Here is a 16,276-nt window from a genome sequence, read left to right as displayed (position 1 = left end):
GAATATGGCTGATCTGATCATTTAAAAAAAAATGTTTGTAGTGTTTATTTTCTAGCAGACTCACTACATAAAAGTCCCTTTAAATTAGCGTACATTACTACCCTCTTTAGGGCATTCCCCTCAGAGTGCTGCAAAAACCGTTTTGAAGGGAGCTTCAGCTAAGAAAAAAAACCACTTCAATTAAATTCCTTTAAAATCAAAACAAAATTCCCAGAATGAAGTGGTGGAGCGTTGATTTCAGAATTTTTCAGCGCCTTTCCTTGTGTTTGTTTTGAAGATTTGCTCACCAGCTTCTAGCCGGCTGCAGAGTAGGTGGAGGGAGTGGGGTAGGATAAAATGGGCTGTTCTTTTCTCATGGAGTTTCATCAACCTAGATTTCAGATTCTTGTTCACGTGATACGCATGTCTTGGATTGAGGATTCCAGACTCTTCAGATCCCAAATTGTCATCGTGCCATCAATCCCGGTATTGCAAAACTTCTGACAATATCTCTTATTAGCTTCATATATAGAGACTTGGGTGATGGTGTTCTGGTGGAGAGTCTCCAGTGTGGTATTTCGATCCTCCGTGGTGGCCTTTCTATCCAGATTGTGGAAACGATGCATGGCAGAGATGTTACGCTGAAAGCTCTGCTTTGGAATGTCTAGCTTGGAGATGTAGGTTAAAGAACCACGATCATCATATACGAAAAGCAATGGATAGCAGTCATGGAGTGCTATCACTGTGCTAGATTCAGAGACAAAAATCACACTCAACAGGGGGAGAAATTCAGTCTTCATTTGAGAAACCATCATATTTTTACCAGCATCAACAACAGATACAGTGCTGTCGTGACTGACCCATGCCAGGCGGTTTCCTGTGGCAGAGAAGGAAACACAGTGGACCCAACCACCACTAACGGCACCACCAAACTCTACCATCACCTGTCCGAAAGTCATTTTGGAACCCCACGATGTGGCTAAAGGCTTTGTGTCTACTTCTTTAATGTAAGCAGAGAAAACTCTGCATTTAAAGTCACAAGAACCTGCTGCCAGCAAGACATTATTGGGATGCCAGTCAAGGCTGAGGATAGTAGAACGAATTGGGTTCTTAATGTGCTTACTCACCCACCAATAATTTTCTCCTTCAAAGTAGCACACTGATATCAACCGGGCACCACTACCTACAGCAAAGTTATTTTCCTGAGGCGACCATTTAACAAATGTGGCAGCACGGTTAATTCTTAGAATCACCAACGTTGGCTTCCACACACCATCTTTCTGACTCCACACGTAAGCATTACGGTCAGCAGTACAGGTTACAATGCGATCACTCTGGGGAGCCCAGTCAATGCCTGTCATTCGACCATTATGTTCTTTCAGTTCATGATTCTTGATCCACAGATTTCCACTTTTCTTTTAAATATGAACCTCGTGGTTATTGGGACTAAGTGCTATCTGTGTACAATCTTGACTCCAGGCATGACATGTAATTGGCTCAACCAAGAATTGATGGCGAGACATTCTACTTTCAAAACTTCTTTATGATCTTCACTGATCCTGTCGGGCTTGAATTTGCGGACTCTGGTCAGTCGACACGAATTCGGTTATCAGGCGCAGGCGGGCTGTCGGGATCTGCTGATCTGCTCATTGGCTCAACTCCACCTACCTGACTTTTCCCCATATCCCTTGATTCCTTTTTTTTTTAATGTAAAAATATAACTGAACCGTAAATATGTTTAATGAAGTAGCCTCAACTACTTCCCTGGGTAGAGAATTCCACAGATTCACTACTTTCTGAGAAAAACAGTTTTTCCTCATCTCTGTCTTAAATCTACTCCCCTGAATCTTGAGGTTGTGTCCAAGCTACAAAGTCAAGGCCTCTATTCCCCTTCTCTGCAACTGGATCCTTGACTTTCTCAGTGGAAGACCACAGTCAGTATGAATTTGAAAGAACATCTCCTCCTCACTGATTACCAACACAGGTCCACCCCAAGGATGCGTGCTTAGCCCACTGCTCTATTCATTATACACCTATGACTATGTGGCCAGGCACAATTCCAATGCCATCTACAAATTTGCCGATGACACCACAGTTGTCAGCAGAATCACAAATAGCAACGAGGAAGCATACAGGAGGGAGACAGATCAGCTCGTGGAATGGTGGAACAACAACAACATTGTGATCAACATCAGAAAAACCAAAGAGATGATTTGGACTACAGGAGGAAGTCAGGGGAACATGACCAAGTCCTCATCGATGACTCAGTAGTGGAGAGGTCAAGAACTTCAAACCTGGGTATCAACATCTCCGAAGATCTGTCCTGCAACCTCCGTGTTAATGCAATCACAAAGAAAGCTCATCAGTGGCTATACTTTATGAGATGGCTGAGGAGATTAGGTATATCATCGAAAACTCTCGTAAACTTCTACAGGTGAGCATTCTGGCTGGTTGCATCACTGCCTGGTATGGAGGCACCATCTCTCAGGACAAGAATAAACTTGGCCCGCGACATCACAGGCACCAGACTTCACTCCATCGAGGACATCTACTTGCGGTGGTATCTTAAAAAGCAGCCTCTATCCTCAAAGACCCCCACCACCCAGGCCATGCCCTCTTCAATTTGCTACCATCAGGGAAAAGGTACAGGAGCCTAAAGACAAGCACTCAGTAGCACAGGGACAGCTTCTTCCCTGCTGCCATCAAATGCCTGAATAATCAATGAACCAAAGACACTACCTTACTTTTTTGTGCACTATTAATTTATTTTTTAAAAAGTAATGTTTTAAGATGATTATAAATATGAATGTTTGCTCTGTGAGGCTGCCCCAAAACACTGAATTTCTTGACTTGTTCATGACAATAAATTCTGACTCGACAATGGCTGGATGGGAGAAACCAGAGAGTAGTGGTGCATGATTACTTCCCAGTCTGGAGGCCTGTGACTAGTGGTGTGCCTTGGGGATCAGAGGTGGGTCTATTGTTGTTGTCATCTATATCAATGATCTGGATGATATTGTGGTAAACTGGATCAGGAAGTTTGCAGATGACACTAAGACTGGAGGTGTTGTGGACAGCGAAGAAGGGCTTCAATGCTTGCAGAGGTATCTGAACCAGCTGAAAAAAATGGGATGAAAATGGCAAATGGAATTTAATGCATCAAGCATAAGATGTTGCATTTTGGAAGGCCTAACCAAGAATGGACATACACGGTAAATGGTAAGGCACTGAGGAGTGTGGTAGAACAGAGAGATTTGGAAAAAAAACCAGCTACATAATTGGTGAGGCCAAATTTAGAGTATTGTGTGCTGTTTTACTACAGCTTCAGGAAAGATATCAATAAGATATAAAGAGCGCAGAGAAGATTGACTAAGATGTTGCCCAGATTTCAGGAATTGAGTGACAGGGAAAGGTTAAACAGGTTAGGAATTTATTCCCTGGAGCAAAGAATGAAGGGACATTTAATAGAGGTATTTAAAATTATAAGAGAGATAGACACATTGAACATAGGTAGGCTTTTTCCATTGAGGGTAGGTGAGGTACAAACCAGAGGACATGGGTTAAGGGTGAAAGGGGAAAAGTTTAGGGGGAACTTCTTCATACACAGAGTGGTGAAAGTGTGAAATGAGCTGAAGTGGTGAATGCAGGCTCAATTTTAACATTTAGGAAGAATTTGTACAGGTTGGGAGAGGTTTGGAGGGTTTTGGACTGGGTGCAAATCAGTGGAACTAGGCAAGAAAAATTATTCAGCACAGACTAGAAGGGCCAAAGGGTTCTATAGTTTTAGTACATATCCCCTTGAGGAATGATGAGCATTTGGATTTTCAGAAGGCCTTGGACAAGGTGCCAGAAATGAGGCTACTTAACATGACAAGAGCCCATGGTACAACAGGAAACATACTAGCACAGGGGGAGCATTGGCTGATTGGCAGGGAGTAAAGAATCCGAATACAGGGATGATATTCTGGTTGACTGCCAGTTGCTAGTGGTGTTCCACAGGGGTCGGTGTTGGGACCCTTCTTTTTATGTTGCGTATTAATGATTTGGATGATGGAATGAATATTTGCAGATGATACAAAGGTAGGTGGAAGAGCAGTTATTGAGGAAACAGGGAAGACTGCAGAAAGACTTAGATTAGGAGAATGGGCAGAGAAGTGGGAAAAGAATTACAATGTCAGAAAGTGTACGGTCATACACTTTGGAGGAAAAAAATAAACAGTCAGATTATTTTCTAAATGGGGAGAAAATTGAAAATACCCAGGTGCAAAAGGACCTGCGAGTCCTTGTGCAGGACAGCCTGAAGTTTGTATCGGTGATAAAGAAGACAAATGCAATACTGCTGTTCATTTCAAGCAGAATAGAATACAAGAGCAGGGATGAGATGTTGAGGCTTTTAAGGCACTGGTGTGACCCCATCCATTATTTAAGAATGGATGTGCTGAAGTTGGAGAGAGTTCAGAAGAGGTTCACAAGGATAATTTCAGGAATGAAAGGGTTATCATATGAGGAACATTTCACAGCTCTTGGCCAGTACTCTTTGGAATTTTGGACAATGAGGGGAGATCTCCTTAAAGCATTTCAAATGTTGAAAGGTGTGGATAGAGTAGATGTAGAAAAGTTGTTTCCCATGGTGGGAAAGTCTAGGGAAAGAGGGTGTCTGCTTAGAACAGAGAAGCGGAGGACTTTCTTCAGTGAGAGAGTGTCAAATCTGTGGAATTTGGGCAGTTGTGGAGGTCATTGGGTGCATTTAAGGCAGAGATTGATAGGTTCTTGATTAGCCAGGGCCTCAAAGGTTATGGGGAGAAGGCCAAGGGAGTGGGGCTGAGTGGGAAAATGGATCAACTCGTGATTAAATGGTGGGACAGACTCAATGGGCTAAATGGCCTATTTCTACTCCCACGTCTAATGGGAGAAAGAGAGAGAAATCCTGCTTGGATTGCACTCATTCTGTCTATAACTCATCACCATCAATACCACCAAAACAATCTCTGGACATCGGAATATTACTGATTGGAGAAGTTGTTTACAAAATTGACAGTCATATTTTTTATATTACAATGCTAAACACATATTAAAAAGTACATGGACATCTGTAAAGATCTTCAAGGAGCGATTTATAAGCTGTTCACAATTCTCACTGAATATTTGTCAACTCCCACAAAAGTTACCTTTGTATTTCATGAGAAACAGTGTTTCCAAGGCAACGTGAACCTTCCCAGAACCACCTTCCAAACCTACTCTCAAATTCTGCAAGTAATAGACATCTGGGCATGGTGGTTTGGACAGCACAAGTATGAGGGAACAACTGGCCATTTGTTTACTATACATTTTAATTATAGTTTTCAAATAACAATCACAACACACTTGCACAGAACTTTGAGTCCAAAGCACAACTCACAAAGAGCATAATCCCAGAAATGGGAAGGTGATGAGCAAAAGACCATCAAGGAACTACCAAGCCACAGAACAACATTGAGAACCTCCCATAGATATTTCTGGGTCCATAAGAACTTTGAGGGAATAAAGCCCACTAAACTTGGAAAGCTCAAAACCCTACTGTAAAGGGGAGGCATACATTCTGTCACAGCTCATTGCCATCCATCATTTATGCCAAGTTCCCTGCATCAAAGTGTTGCCCAGTCCTTCTCCAACAATTCCAAACTCTCTCACCCAAGATTTCCTTGAATGAAGGAGGCTGATGGGTGAACTGATAGAGGTTTACATAATCATGAGGTGCATGGATAAAGTGAATGCTCACTGTCTTTTACACAGGGTAGCCAACTCCAGTACAAGAGAACATAGATTTAAGTATGCTCTCTAGGACTGGAGAGACCTGACAGGAAACATTTTAACTCAGTGTTTTCCATACTTGGAACAAACTGCCAGAGGAAGCTATAATAATGGTGCAATCACAATGTTCAAAAGACATTTGGACAGATATATGGATAGGAAGGCCTTAGAAAGATAGGAACCAAATGCAAGCAAGTGGAACAAGCCCAGAATGTGAACTTAGTGGGCATAAACAAATTTGGGCAAAGCTATATGACTCTGACTCTAAGAATTACAAGATTCAGTAAAATGTAATTTTATATGTAAAGCACCTTCAATGGAAAAATAACATTTATGGGGGCAGAATCAGCAAAATGGCAGCAAACTGCATAAGGAAATTAAAAAAAGATAAAGTGCATTTTAAGTATCCACCAGCGTTGTCTCCACTCCATCCTCAACATTAATTGGAGCAACTTCATCCCTAACATCGAAGTACTCGAGATGGCAGAGGCCGACAGCATCAAATCCACGCTGCTGAAGATCTAACTGCGCTGGGTAGGTCACGTCTCCAGAATGGAGGACCATCGCCTTCCCAAGATCGTGTTATATGGCGAGCTCTCCACTGGCCACCGTGACAGAGGTGCACCAAAGAAGAGGTACAAGGACTGCCTAAAAAAATCTCTTGGCGCCTGCCACATTGACCACCGCCAGTGGGCTGATATCGCCTCCAACCGTGCATCTTGGCGCCTCACAGTTCGGCGGACAGCAACCTCCTTTGAAGAAAACCGCAGAGCCCACCTCACTGACAAAAGACAAATGAGGAAAAACCCAACACCCAACCCCAACCAACCAATTTTCCCTTGTAACCGCTGCAACCGTGTCTGCCTGTCCTGCATCGGACTTGTTAGCCACAAACGAGCCTGCAGCTGACGTGGACATTACCTCTCCATAAATCTTCGACCGCGAAGCCAAGCCATAGAAAGAAGAAAGGAAAATAAAGGGGCATAGATATTAGGTAGGTTATTTGGCAGCTCAAGTATACAAAGGCCTCCACAAATGATTGTGCCAAAATTAATTCCTTGACTATCAACAGTGAAGAAGTGGTAATTGGGAATACGTAAGAGGTCAAGATTGGTGGAATATCATGTTCTTGGGGTGAGGGGGGTGGGGAAGAGGAGGGCTCCTGAACTGCATGAGGTTAAAGAGACAGGAGAGGATAAAGCCAACATCTTTTTTAAATATATTTAATTTGTACACATTTGAGGCATCAATTAAATAGGGGCTACTTTAGCCAAATATACAAGGGAAAGATTAAAGTGCAACACAAAAGCACTGGAGAAACTCGGGCAATATTCCCTGTAGATGTTCTTGATGGTGGGGAGGGTTTTGCCTGTGATGTCCTGGGCTGTGATCACTATCTTTTGCAGGGCTTTGCATTCAAGGTTATTGGTGTCCACATACCAGACCATGATGCAGCCAGTCAGCACCTATCGGAAGAGTAACCAATGATTTGGGCCTGAGCCTTTCATCAAAGTATGAGCAAAAATCCGTGTGGATTGCACTCATTCTGTGACTAATCTCCATTACTAAAACTGGTCACATCTCTCCATATGATACTTGCTTTCCAAAATTTGTAGACTTGTTTCTCACATCACAATACTGATCACATTTAAGTAAGTAGATAATTGACTGTAAAGTGCTCCAAAAACTCGAAGATCTCAAAGAAAAAATGGATCTCCTGCAAACATCTCGAATTTATCACTAAATATTAGTCTTCTGGAACAGATATTACCTGTGTTCATGTGTTCCAAATGGAAAAAAAGGTGTCAAAGTCAACCTGAACCTCTCCTGTCAATTTTTTCAGTAGCAGACAAACTCCCAAGGGAACTGAATCCGAGGAAAACAACCTGGTTGAGTATTAAAAATCTGTGATGACCAACTTGCCAATGTATTCATGGAGATCTTCAATATCTCATTCCAGTAGGGTGTGGTAACCACCTGTTTCAAACGGGCGTCAATCTCGCCCAAGAAGAGCGTAGTAACCTGCCTAAATGCTATCGACTAGTGGCACTCACATCAACAGTCATGAAGTGTTTTCAAAGGCCAGTGTTGAAGCAGATCAGCTCCTGTTTGATCAGTGACATGGGTACATTGCAGTTCACCTATCGTAGCAACAAGTTTATGGCAGATGCCATCTCACTGGCTCCACACAAAGCCCTGGAACACCTGGACAGCAAAGGTGCATTCATCAGGATGCTCTTTATCAACTACAGTTCAGCACTTAACACCATCATCCCCTCAAAATTGATCAGCAAACATCTGCAAAGACCTGGGACTCCTACTGTGTAAATGAATCCTAGATTTCCTCACTTCCAGACCATGACCATTGAGGATTGGTAAGAAAAATCTCCTTCACAATCTCTGTCAATACCAAAGCTCCATGTTCTTAGCTCCCTGCTCTACTCACTTTATACCTGTGACTGTGTTGCTCAGTACAACAATAACACCATCTACAAATTCATTGATGATACCATGGTAGTGGGTTGTATAAAAAGGGACGACGAGTCAGTAATGAGGCAGATTGAAAGCCTGGCCGAAAAGTGCACCAACAACAACCTCACTCAATGTCTCCAAAACTAAGGAGCTGATTGTTGACTTCAGGAAGGGGAAACCAGAGCTGTATGATCCAGTGATCATTGGAGTATCAGAGGTGGAGAGGGTGAGCAAATTTAAGTTCGTCAGAATCACCATCTCAGAGGATCTTTCCAGGACCCAGCCCACTAATAGCATCATGAAGAAACCACGTCAGCACCTCCATTTCCTCAGGAGACAGCAAAGGTCTGGTATTACATCAGAAACCCTGGAAAATTTCCACAGATGTATGGTGGAAAATATGCTGACTGGCTGCATCATGGTCTGGTATGTGGACACCAATACCCTTGAATGCAAAGCCCTGAAAAAGATAGTGGACACAGCCCAGGACATCACAGGCAAAACCCTCCCCACCATCAAGAACATCTACAGGGAATGTTGCCCTCAGAGATAAACTTAAAGTATGGAATGGAATACATGTAGAAAGAGGAATGAAGAATTATCAGTTGGCTAGAATGTTATTTAAGCAGAAAATCCTTGGATTCCTTTTACGGTTAATAATGGTTATTTCGATATTTGGTACAATTGTGGAATAAAAAGGATAAAGAATTGTTTTTGGGTTTTTTTTTTACTTTTGACCAATTGAAAGATAAGTATAAGAAACCAAATAAAACCATTTTTTCTTATTATCATCTTAAATCATAGTTAAAAATAAAGTTAGGGAGGAATTTCAGATTACCTGAAAAAAAAGTCAACTTGAATATTTAATAACTGATATGTTTATCAAAAGATTTATTAATAATATGTATATAAAATTGCAGAAAAAGGATTTATTTAAATCTAAATTGAGATGGAAAAGAGATTTAACTATACAAATTCAAGAAGTAGGGTCAAACCAATGTTATGAAAGTGTAACTAATACAATTAATGTTAGATACCAAATGGTACAATTTAATCTTTTTACATCAATTATATTATACTCCATATAAATTACATGGAATTAATTCAAATTGTTCTGATCAATGTTTTAGATATAATAAAGAGGTAGGAACCTTTTTCCATGCAGTTTGGCAATGTGAAAAAGTAGGAAAATTTTGGGAAGGTACAAGTATTTTATTGGGATGAGTTACGAAGATGCAAGTTTTTAAAGATCCCAAATAATTTTTATTAGGAGATATTTTTGATTTGAAGTTAGAAGAAGTTTTTAAGTGTAGCAATAGCAAATAAATGTATAGCTGTAATGTGGAAATAAGACAATAATGTGGGGTTGAATAAATGGCAAACGGAATTATTAAATTTTATCTTCTTCTTTCTTCTTCTTCTTTGGCTTGGCTTCGAGGATGAAGATTTATGGAGGGGGTAAATGTCCACGTCAGCTGCAGGCTCGTTTGTGGCTGACAAGTCCGATGCGGGACAGGCAGACACGGTTGCAGCGGAAAATTGGTTGGTTGGGGTTGGGTGTGGGGTTTTTCCCCCTTTGTCTTTTGTCAGTGAGGTGGGCTCTGCGGTCTTCTTCAAAGGAGGTTGCTGCCCGCCGAACTGTGAGGCGCCAAGATGCACGGTTTGAGGCGAGATCAGCCCACTGGCGGTGGTCAATGTGGCAGGCACCAAGAGATTTCTTTAAGCAGTCCTTGTACCTCTTCTTTGGTGCACCTCTGTCTCGGTGGCCAGTGGAGAGCTCGCCATAGAACACGATCTTGGGAAGGCGATGGTCCTCCATTCTGGAGACGTGACCCACCCAGCGCAGTTGGGTCTTCAGCAGCATGGATTTGATGCTTGCGGACTCTGCCAGCTCGAGTACTTCAACGTTGGTGATGAAGTCATTCCAATGAATGTTGAGGATGGAGCGGAGACAGTGCTGATGGAAGCGTTCTAGGAGCCATAGGTGATGCCGGTAGAGGACCCATGATTCAGAGTCGAACAGGAACGTGGGTATGACCAAGGCTCTGTACATGCTAATCCTTGTGTGTTTCTTCAGGTGGTTGTTTTTCCAGACTCTTTTGTGTAGTCTTCCAAAGGCGCTATTTGCCTTGGCGAGCCTGTTGTCTATCTCTTTGTCGATCCTTGCATCAGATGAAATGGTGCAGCCGAGGTAGGTAAACTGGTTGACCGTTTTGAGTTCAGTGTGCCAGATGGAGATGTGTGGGGGGGCTGGTGGTCATGGTGGGGAGCTAGCTGATGGAGGACCATCTTTAAGATATGGATAAATACTGCACTTATATTGATGCAAATGAAAAATAAAATTTACACTAAAAAGGAAACATAATTACATTTGTATAATGCCTTCAGTGTAGCATGCAAAATACCAGCAGTGCATTAAAAAGAAAAGATTCAAAGGTTTGAAGAGGAAATTTCAGAGCCAAGAGTTTTTGTATTTAAAAGAAATGCCAACAATGTTGCAACGATCAAAGGCAAAGATGTACAAAATGCTAAAACAACAACCTGAAGTTTCAGGAGGTTAGGATTACCAAGTTTAGAAGAGGTTATGGAGAAAGGAACTGGAAAGCAAGTAATGGCAAAATTCCATGCATTCCCAAAGCCAGAGACAACATAGTCCATTTGAGGATTCGAAGGCAAAATTATAGGGAAGTCCAATGTAGATTTTGATGCAGCTGAAGGGGAACGAGTAATTGGAGGCACAAAGGCAGTAAATAAGATCTCCAGAAAGCATCAAACAAATATGAGTTTGCTTCCTTATGCACGCAGAGAACGATGCCTCAAACACCAGCCTGCTGTTCATTGACTTCAGCTCAGCGTTTCATATGATCATTCCCCAGAGGCTGGGGTAGAAGCTGTCCTCACTGGGACTCAACACCCCTTGCTGTAACTTCCTGGGTTGGTAGCAGAATATCGAGTACCATTACGCTGAGCACTGGCGCACCTGAGGGCTGTGTGCTCAGCCCTCTCTCATTCACACTACTTACCTATGACTGCATCGCCAGATCCAGCTCCAACAGTGTTGTAATTTAACATCCAACCAGCACTTGTTGGGTGGGGGGGTGGCGTGGGTTCTCGCGGTCACAGAGAGAACATGCAAACTCCACACAGAGAGCTGATTGAACCTGGGTTACTTGCTGTGCGGCAGCAACGGCACCTGTTGCACTGCAGTGCTCTCATCATCTCTTGAGATTCCTTTGTTTGTCTGTTTTTTTTCCCCCCTTCTTCTATATCTGCATTGTAAAATAGACCCAGGACAGAGAACAATACTACAAACCTGGCCAAAGTAAGATTCTAACCTGTTTAATGTGAGTGATCCCCGAGTATTTTTTGGGAATAGGTGCAGAGATTAATTATATTAAACTGAAGTCATCCTCTAAATTATTTTCTTTAAATCAGCTATTTTGATATGACATTCCTTCAGCAGCAAGGTCCTACGATGATTTAAATTCTTTCTCGGTAGATGGGTGTCACTGGTGGTTCCAGTGAAGGGAGGCCCTGTTTATTCATGGTTGGCTGCAGATTTCTGTAACCGTAACCAGTTTTCATTGCTTCTCTTTTGCACACGAGCAGAAATATTGGTCAACAACCATCTTTGCTCCTGCAGGAAATCTACATGTATGAATGTTGGGAAAAGATAGGATTAATCTCCATCACACATGGCAAAATAGTTAGTTAAAACATGCCACCAATGTCATCTCTGTCATTCCCAGCTCTACAGTGAAGCGTTTTGGAAGCATTGCCTATTTTCTTGGATCCCTCCCACTCAGCCAACCAAGATGGTCCTTATTTTGTGGAGTAGTTGGTGAGGAATGGGCAGTGAGCTGATTGGTAGCTGACCTGTGTGGAACTCTGCACCACGGTTCACATAGCGGTGAGCGCAACGCTGTTACAGCGCCAGAGACCAAGGTTCAAAACCGGCGCTGTCTATAAGGAGTTGGTACGTTTGCCTCATGACTGTGTGGGTTTCCTCCAGGTTCTTTAGTTTCCTCATGCTCTTCAAAAAAAATAGCAGAATTGTAGGTCACTTGGGTGGAATGGGCTCATGGGCCCGGTTACCATGCTGTAGTCGCTTTCCAGTTTAATGTTGCACTGTTACACTGGGGCAATCAGGAAAGATGAAGGAAGGTAACAAACAGAAACTGAGTTCTGCCTGGCTGATGTAAGCAGTAATTCATTCTGTGATGTGATGATGCCAAAAGAAAGCAGCATCCGGATTGGAAAAATGCAGCTTCGTGGAATCAGGCAGCTAGAAACTAGACAGAGAAAATCCTTGAAGGCATGTTTGCCACCAAATGATCGGTGCAGAGATAAACAGGAGTGAAATGAAACACAATGTGCTGGAACACCATCTGGACTGTACAAAAGCTCCCTGTTAGTTGGGCACACTCAAATTCAAAACATTGTTTCCCTTTCCACAAATGCTGTCTGTCCAGTCAATCTTTTTCCAGAGCACTCAGCTTTCCCCCAGTTCCTTTCAGTGTTCACATCAATGCACTACAGACCTTTTGGATCTGCACTGAATGTAGTTCTATTCATTTGAATGGGATTCACCTGCATTCATTGAAAAGGTAACTGGTTTCTTCTTTTTTTCCATACTCTTTCTTGATTCATATTCACAAGTCTGTTAATTGTGTCTGGAAGAGAATTCATTATTTTTTGCAAAAAGAAAGGGCTTGGTCCCAATTGATCTAATCCATGATAGAGAAATACAGTAAAACCCTTGCTATCTGAAATTCAACCAACTGTCAGCCTCAAGCAACCGGCAAAATAATAGAGAAATAAATAAATAAACTGACAGATAAATAAATAAACAAGAAAAGATTAAAATGTGAATAAAATTCTCTGAAGTAACACACACTTAGTGATGATGGAGCAAATATCCAGTGGAGTGCCTCGGTCATGCTTTGCTCGTATCAGCTGTTCGAATAAAGTTGTGTGAAACAATAATGGTGTCAGCCAGGATGAAGAGCTGGTTGATGCCGCTCGTCGTTGGAGTGTCTCCTTATCCCTACTTAGTAAGAGACTTTAGCCCTTTTTCCACTGGCATCCCAGTTAATTGGTCATTCAGTGTCCCGTTTAAAGAAGTCGTTTCTTCTGGGCCACTTTTAACTGGGACACTACCTGCTTTCCCACTGACCACAAGTCATCCCTGTGGATAGGAGAGTTTCCCTTCAGCAATAGTCCAGGGATGCAACTTGTCCTTTTTCCACTGGTTTAATTGGCACGCTGATGTCTGGGGTTCGAGTAGGGGTTGAGGCCGTTAATTCTTGGAGTGATTTTACGTCATTTGACACCGGCGTGCTGATTGTTTCTCTTTTCCACTGGATCCTTAACCAGTAAAGTGGCTGTCAATTCCTGGGACAAGGTTCCAGTGTAAAAGGGGCTTTTATCTTTATTAGTATACTATTAAGTGCATTAGTAAAGTATTATCTGTAAACTTGGGGGAGGGTTAATCATCTATAATGTCATTGTTCATCTGTCGTGCGGCTCAGTGGAGGGGGAGGAACCTGCAGATAAAGTAAAATTTTTAAAGATTTATATATTCATGCAAAGTAAAGTTTGTTCAATGTAAGTACTGTATAGTTGTTTTTTTTTAAACTATTTATTCTTAAAGCAGGTGTGTTAGTTAGGCATTGTGAGAGCAAGCCTCAAGCAACAGGAAAATACACTTATCTGGCATTTACCCATCCCCACAGGTGCTGGATACCAGGGGGTTTAACGGTATTGAAGATGACTCATTTGAAAAACTTTGATTGATGGCTATTTTAAATAGAGATTTGAAATCATTTCAGGAAGAGGTGATCACAATCCACTTCCAAATTTGTGGAATTTTTTAATGCACAAAGTGGCTGCCAGGTCACAAACTAAAAGTTGTTCACTGACTCCACCACATTTTGGGTTCCTCAAGACTGATAGTTCTGTCAGCACATTAAAGATATTTCATGGACTACATCAACATCATCAAAAGTAACATTGAAAAACTGGAATTTTCAAATTTAACCTCCAAATAGTTGGCCTTTGAAGCTTTTAACAATACTCTGATGGACAGAACAATTGCTATTGGCTCACTGTGCTGTTCTTTGGCAATATGAAACTTCATTTCCCAAGGACTATCCACTCAGACACCTTGTGCAAGTAATTGGGTTGGTAAAGACAAAGTTTCTCTGCAAGAACAAATGTAGCTGTGTGACATTGAGCAGGTGCCCTTGTACATTAATAATTACCCTCCTGAGGTGTTTTCACTGGCGTCCTGGTAGGAGGCTGTCGAAACTAAGAAGCTAACAAAACAAACTACTTTGCGAGCTACCTGCACCGTTCAAAATATTTTATTTATAAACATACCTTTTTGCATTCCTGTCATCAGCATGTGTTGGAAGAAGTTTAGAATAGACTAAAAACCAAAATTTCACAAGGACATTCTTTGCATGAAAATCAAAAATAATGGCAGATGCTGGATTTCTGAAATAAACTCAAATATTGACTTTCTCTTTCTCCAGATGCTGCCTGACTTGCTGGGTGTTTCCAACATTTTTGTGCTTTTATTTTTTAACATCCACAAAACAAGTAACATCTTGGCTGAGTGGGAGGGACCCGAGAAAATAGTCAATGCATCAAAACACTTGACAGCACTGAAAATGATAGAGATGACAGCTCAAGAGAACATAGTAGTATTTGTTCTCTCTGGAGAATTAACATATCCCAAGGCAACAAACCAAGAAATTTAACCTTAATTATGCTCATTATTTTAATCGTATCCAATAAATTTCCCTTTGTTCTGACCAGCACCCTCTCCCAGCTTCCCTGCTACATTGGCTAATTTATTTCTTTCTGACGAAGGGTTTCAGACCAGAAGCATTGTTTCTCTCTCCACAGATGCTGACTGACATGCTCTGTGCTTCCAGTATTTCAGACTTTAAGATTTTCATTTCAAGTCCCAGGGCATAACTTCAAAGGACAACAAAGGTTAGCGTCCTGCCCAACATCTTAACCCCAATAGAAAAACAAACGGCTGGAGGAACTCAGCGAGACCGGAAACATCAATGGAACACGAGGGATGGTTGACATTTCAGGTCAATATCCTGCTTCAGGAGAGGTTGTTTTTTGATCAAGATTCCAGCACCTATATTCTCTTCTGTCTTCATTTAACCCTCAACAGCATTAAAACACATTGTCAGGTTGTTAGTCAAATGCTACAGGTGGAAACTTTCCGTATGCAAATTCATTTTTATATTTGCTGTCTCACAACTGTGAGCACTCAACAAAAGCACTTGATTTATTGTGAAAGGGTTTGGAACAGCCCAACTCTACATGAAAAAAAATCAACTTTAAAAAAAACATTCCCAGGTGCTTAGTTTTGGCTGAGATACAAAGAGAATATACACCCTGTACTACAAAAACATTAGAAGGGAGTGAGGGGAGAGGGAGATAGGAGGGGAAGAAGGAAAGGTAGGAGCATGAAGATAGGTGTCAAGGTAGGAAGGGTCAGGCAAAGTGGGAAGGGCTGAGGAGTGAAGTGGGAGGAAAGGGTCCAGGGGTGGGGGGGGGCAAAGGAAGGAGGGCATCTGGGGGGTTTCTGGAGATGAGGTTAAGGTAGGATGGGGGGTCTTGGGTTGAGGTAGAAAGAGGGTGTCTGAGATGGGGGGGGGAGAGTTTGGAGTCCAGGTAGGAGGGGGAGTTTGGAGTCCAGGTAGGAGGGGGAGTTTGGAGTCCAGGTAGGAGGGGGAGTTTGGAGTCCAGGTAGGAGGGGGAGTTTGGAGTCCAGGTAGGAGGGGGAGTTTGGAGTCCAGGTAGGAGGGGGAGTTTGGAGTCCAGGTAGGAGGGGGAGTTTGGAGTCCAGGTAGGAGGGGGAGTTTGGAGTCCAGGTAGGAGGGGGAGTTTGGAGTCCAGGTAGGAGGGGGAGTTTGGAGTCCAGGTAGGAGGGGGAGTTTGGAGTCCAGGTAGGAGGGGGAGTTTGGAGTCCAGGTAGGAGGGGGAGTTTGGAGTCCAGGTAGGAGGG

At 42.4% G+C, this 16,276-nt stretch overlaps 3 protein-coding genes across 4 annotated transcripts in view; 1 reads left to right on the top strand and 2 right to left on the bottom strand.

Moving 5' to 3' along the window:
• Nucleotides 1–16,276, bottom strand: part of LOC138753745 (kunitz-type protease inhibitor 1-like) — a 96,970-nt gene that overhangs the window by 79,097 nt on the left and 1,597 nt on the right. The window lies entirely within an intron of this gene.
• Nucleotides 354–1,605, bottom strand: LOC138753747 (actin-related protein 2/3 complex subunit 1A-B-like). Its single transcript, XM_069917106.1, has one exon. It carries the CDS (start codon nucleotides 1,338–1,340, stop codon nucleotides 390–392), a length of 951 nt encoding a protein of 316 aa, XP_069773207.1. The 5' UTR covers nucleotides 1,341–1,605; the 3' UTR covers nucleotides 354–389.
• Nucleotides 12,757–16,276, top strand: part of ppp1r14d (protein phosphatase 1 regulatory inhibitor subunit 14D) — a 138,260-nt gene continuing 134,740 nt past the window's right edge. Inside the window, exon 1 of one of the 2 annotated variants that reach the window (XM_069917113.1) lies at nucleotides 12,757–12,848. The gene's annotated coding sequence lies outside the window, so the exon portion shown is untranslated. The remainder of the gene's footprint in view (nucleotides 12,849–16,276) is intronic. The other variant, XM_069917115.1, reaches the window with a different exon arrangement.

This window comes from Narcine bancroftii, chromosome 2, assembly GCF_036971445.1.
Source record: "Narcine bancroftii isolate sNarBan1 chromosome 2, sNarBan1.hap1, whole genome shotgun sequence".
Classification (NCBI taxonomy): Eukaryota; Metazoa; Chordata; class Chondrichthyes; order Torpediniformes; family Narcinidae; genus Narcine; species Narcine bancroftii.
Note: the sequence above shows the minus strand (reverse complement) of the source record. Positions and strands in the feature narration are given on the sequence as shown.

What these genes read in the sequence shown, in the direction of transcription:
- LOC138753747 (XM_069917106.1), bottom strand. Translation starts at nt 1,340, where the DNA reads ATGACAGGCATTGACTGGGCTCCCCAGAGTGATCGCATTGTAACCTGT.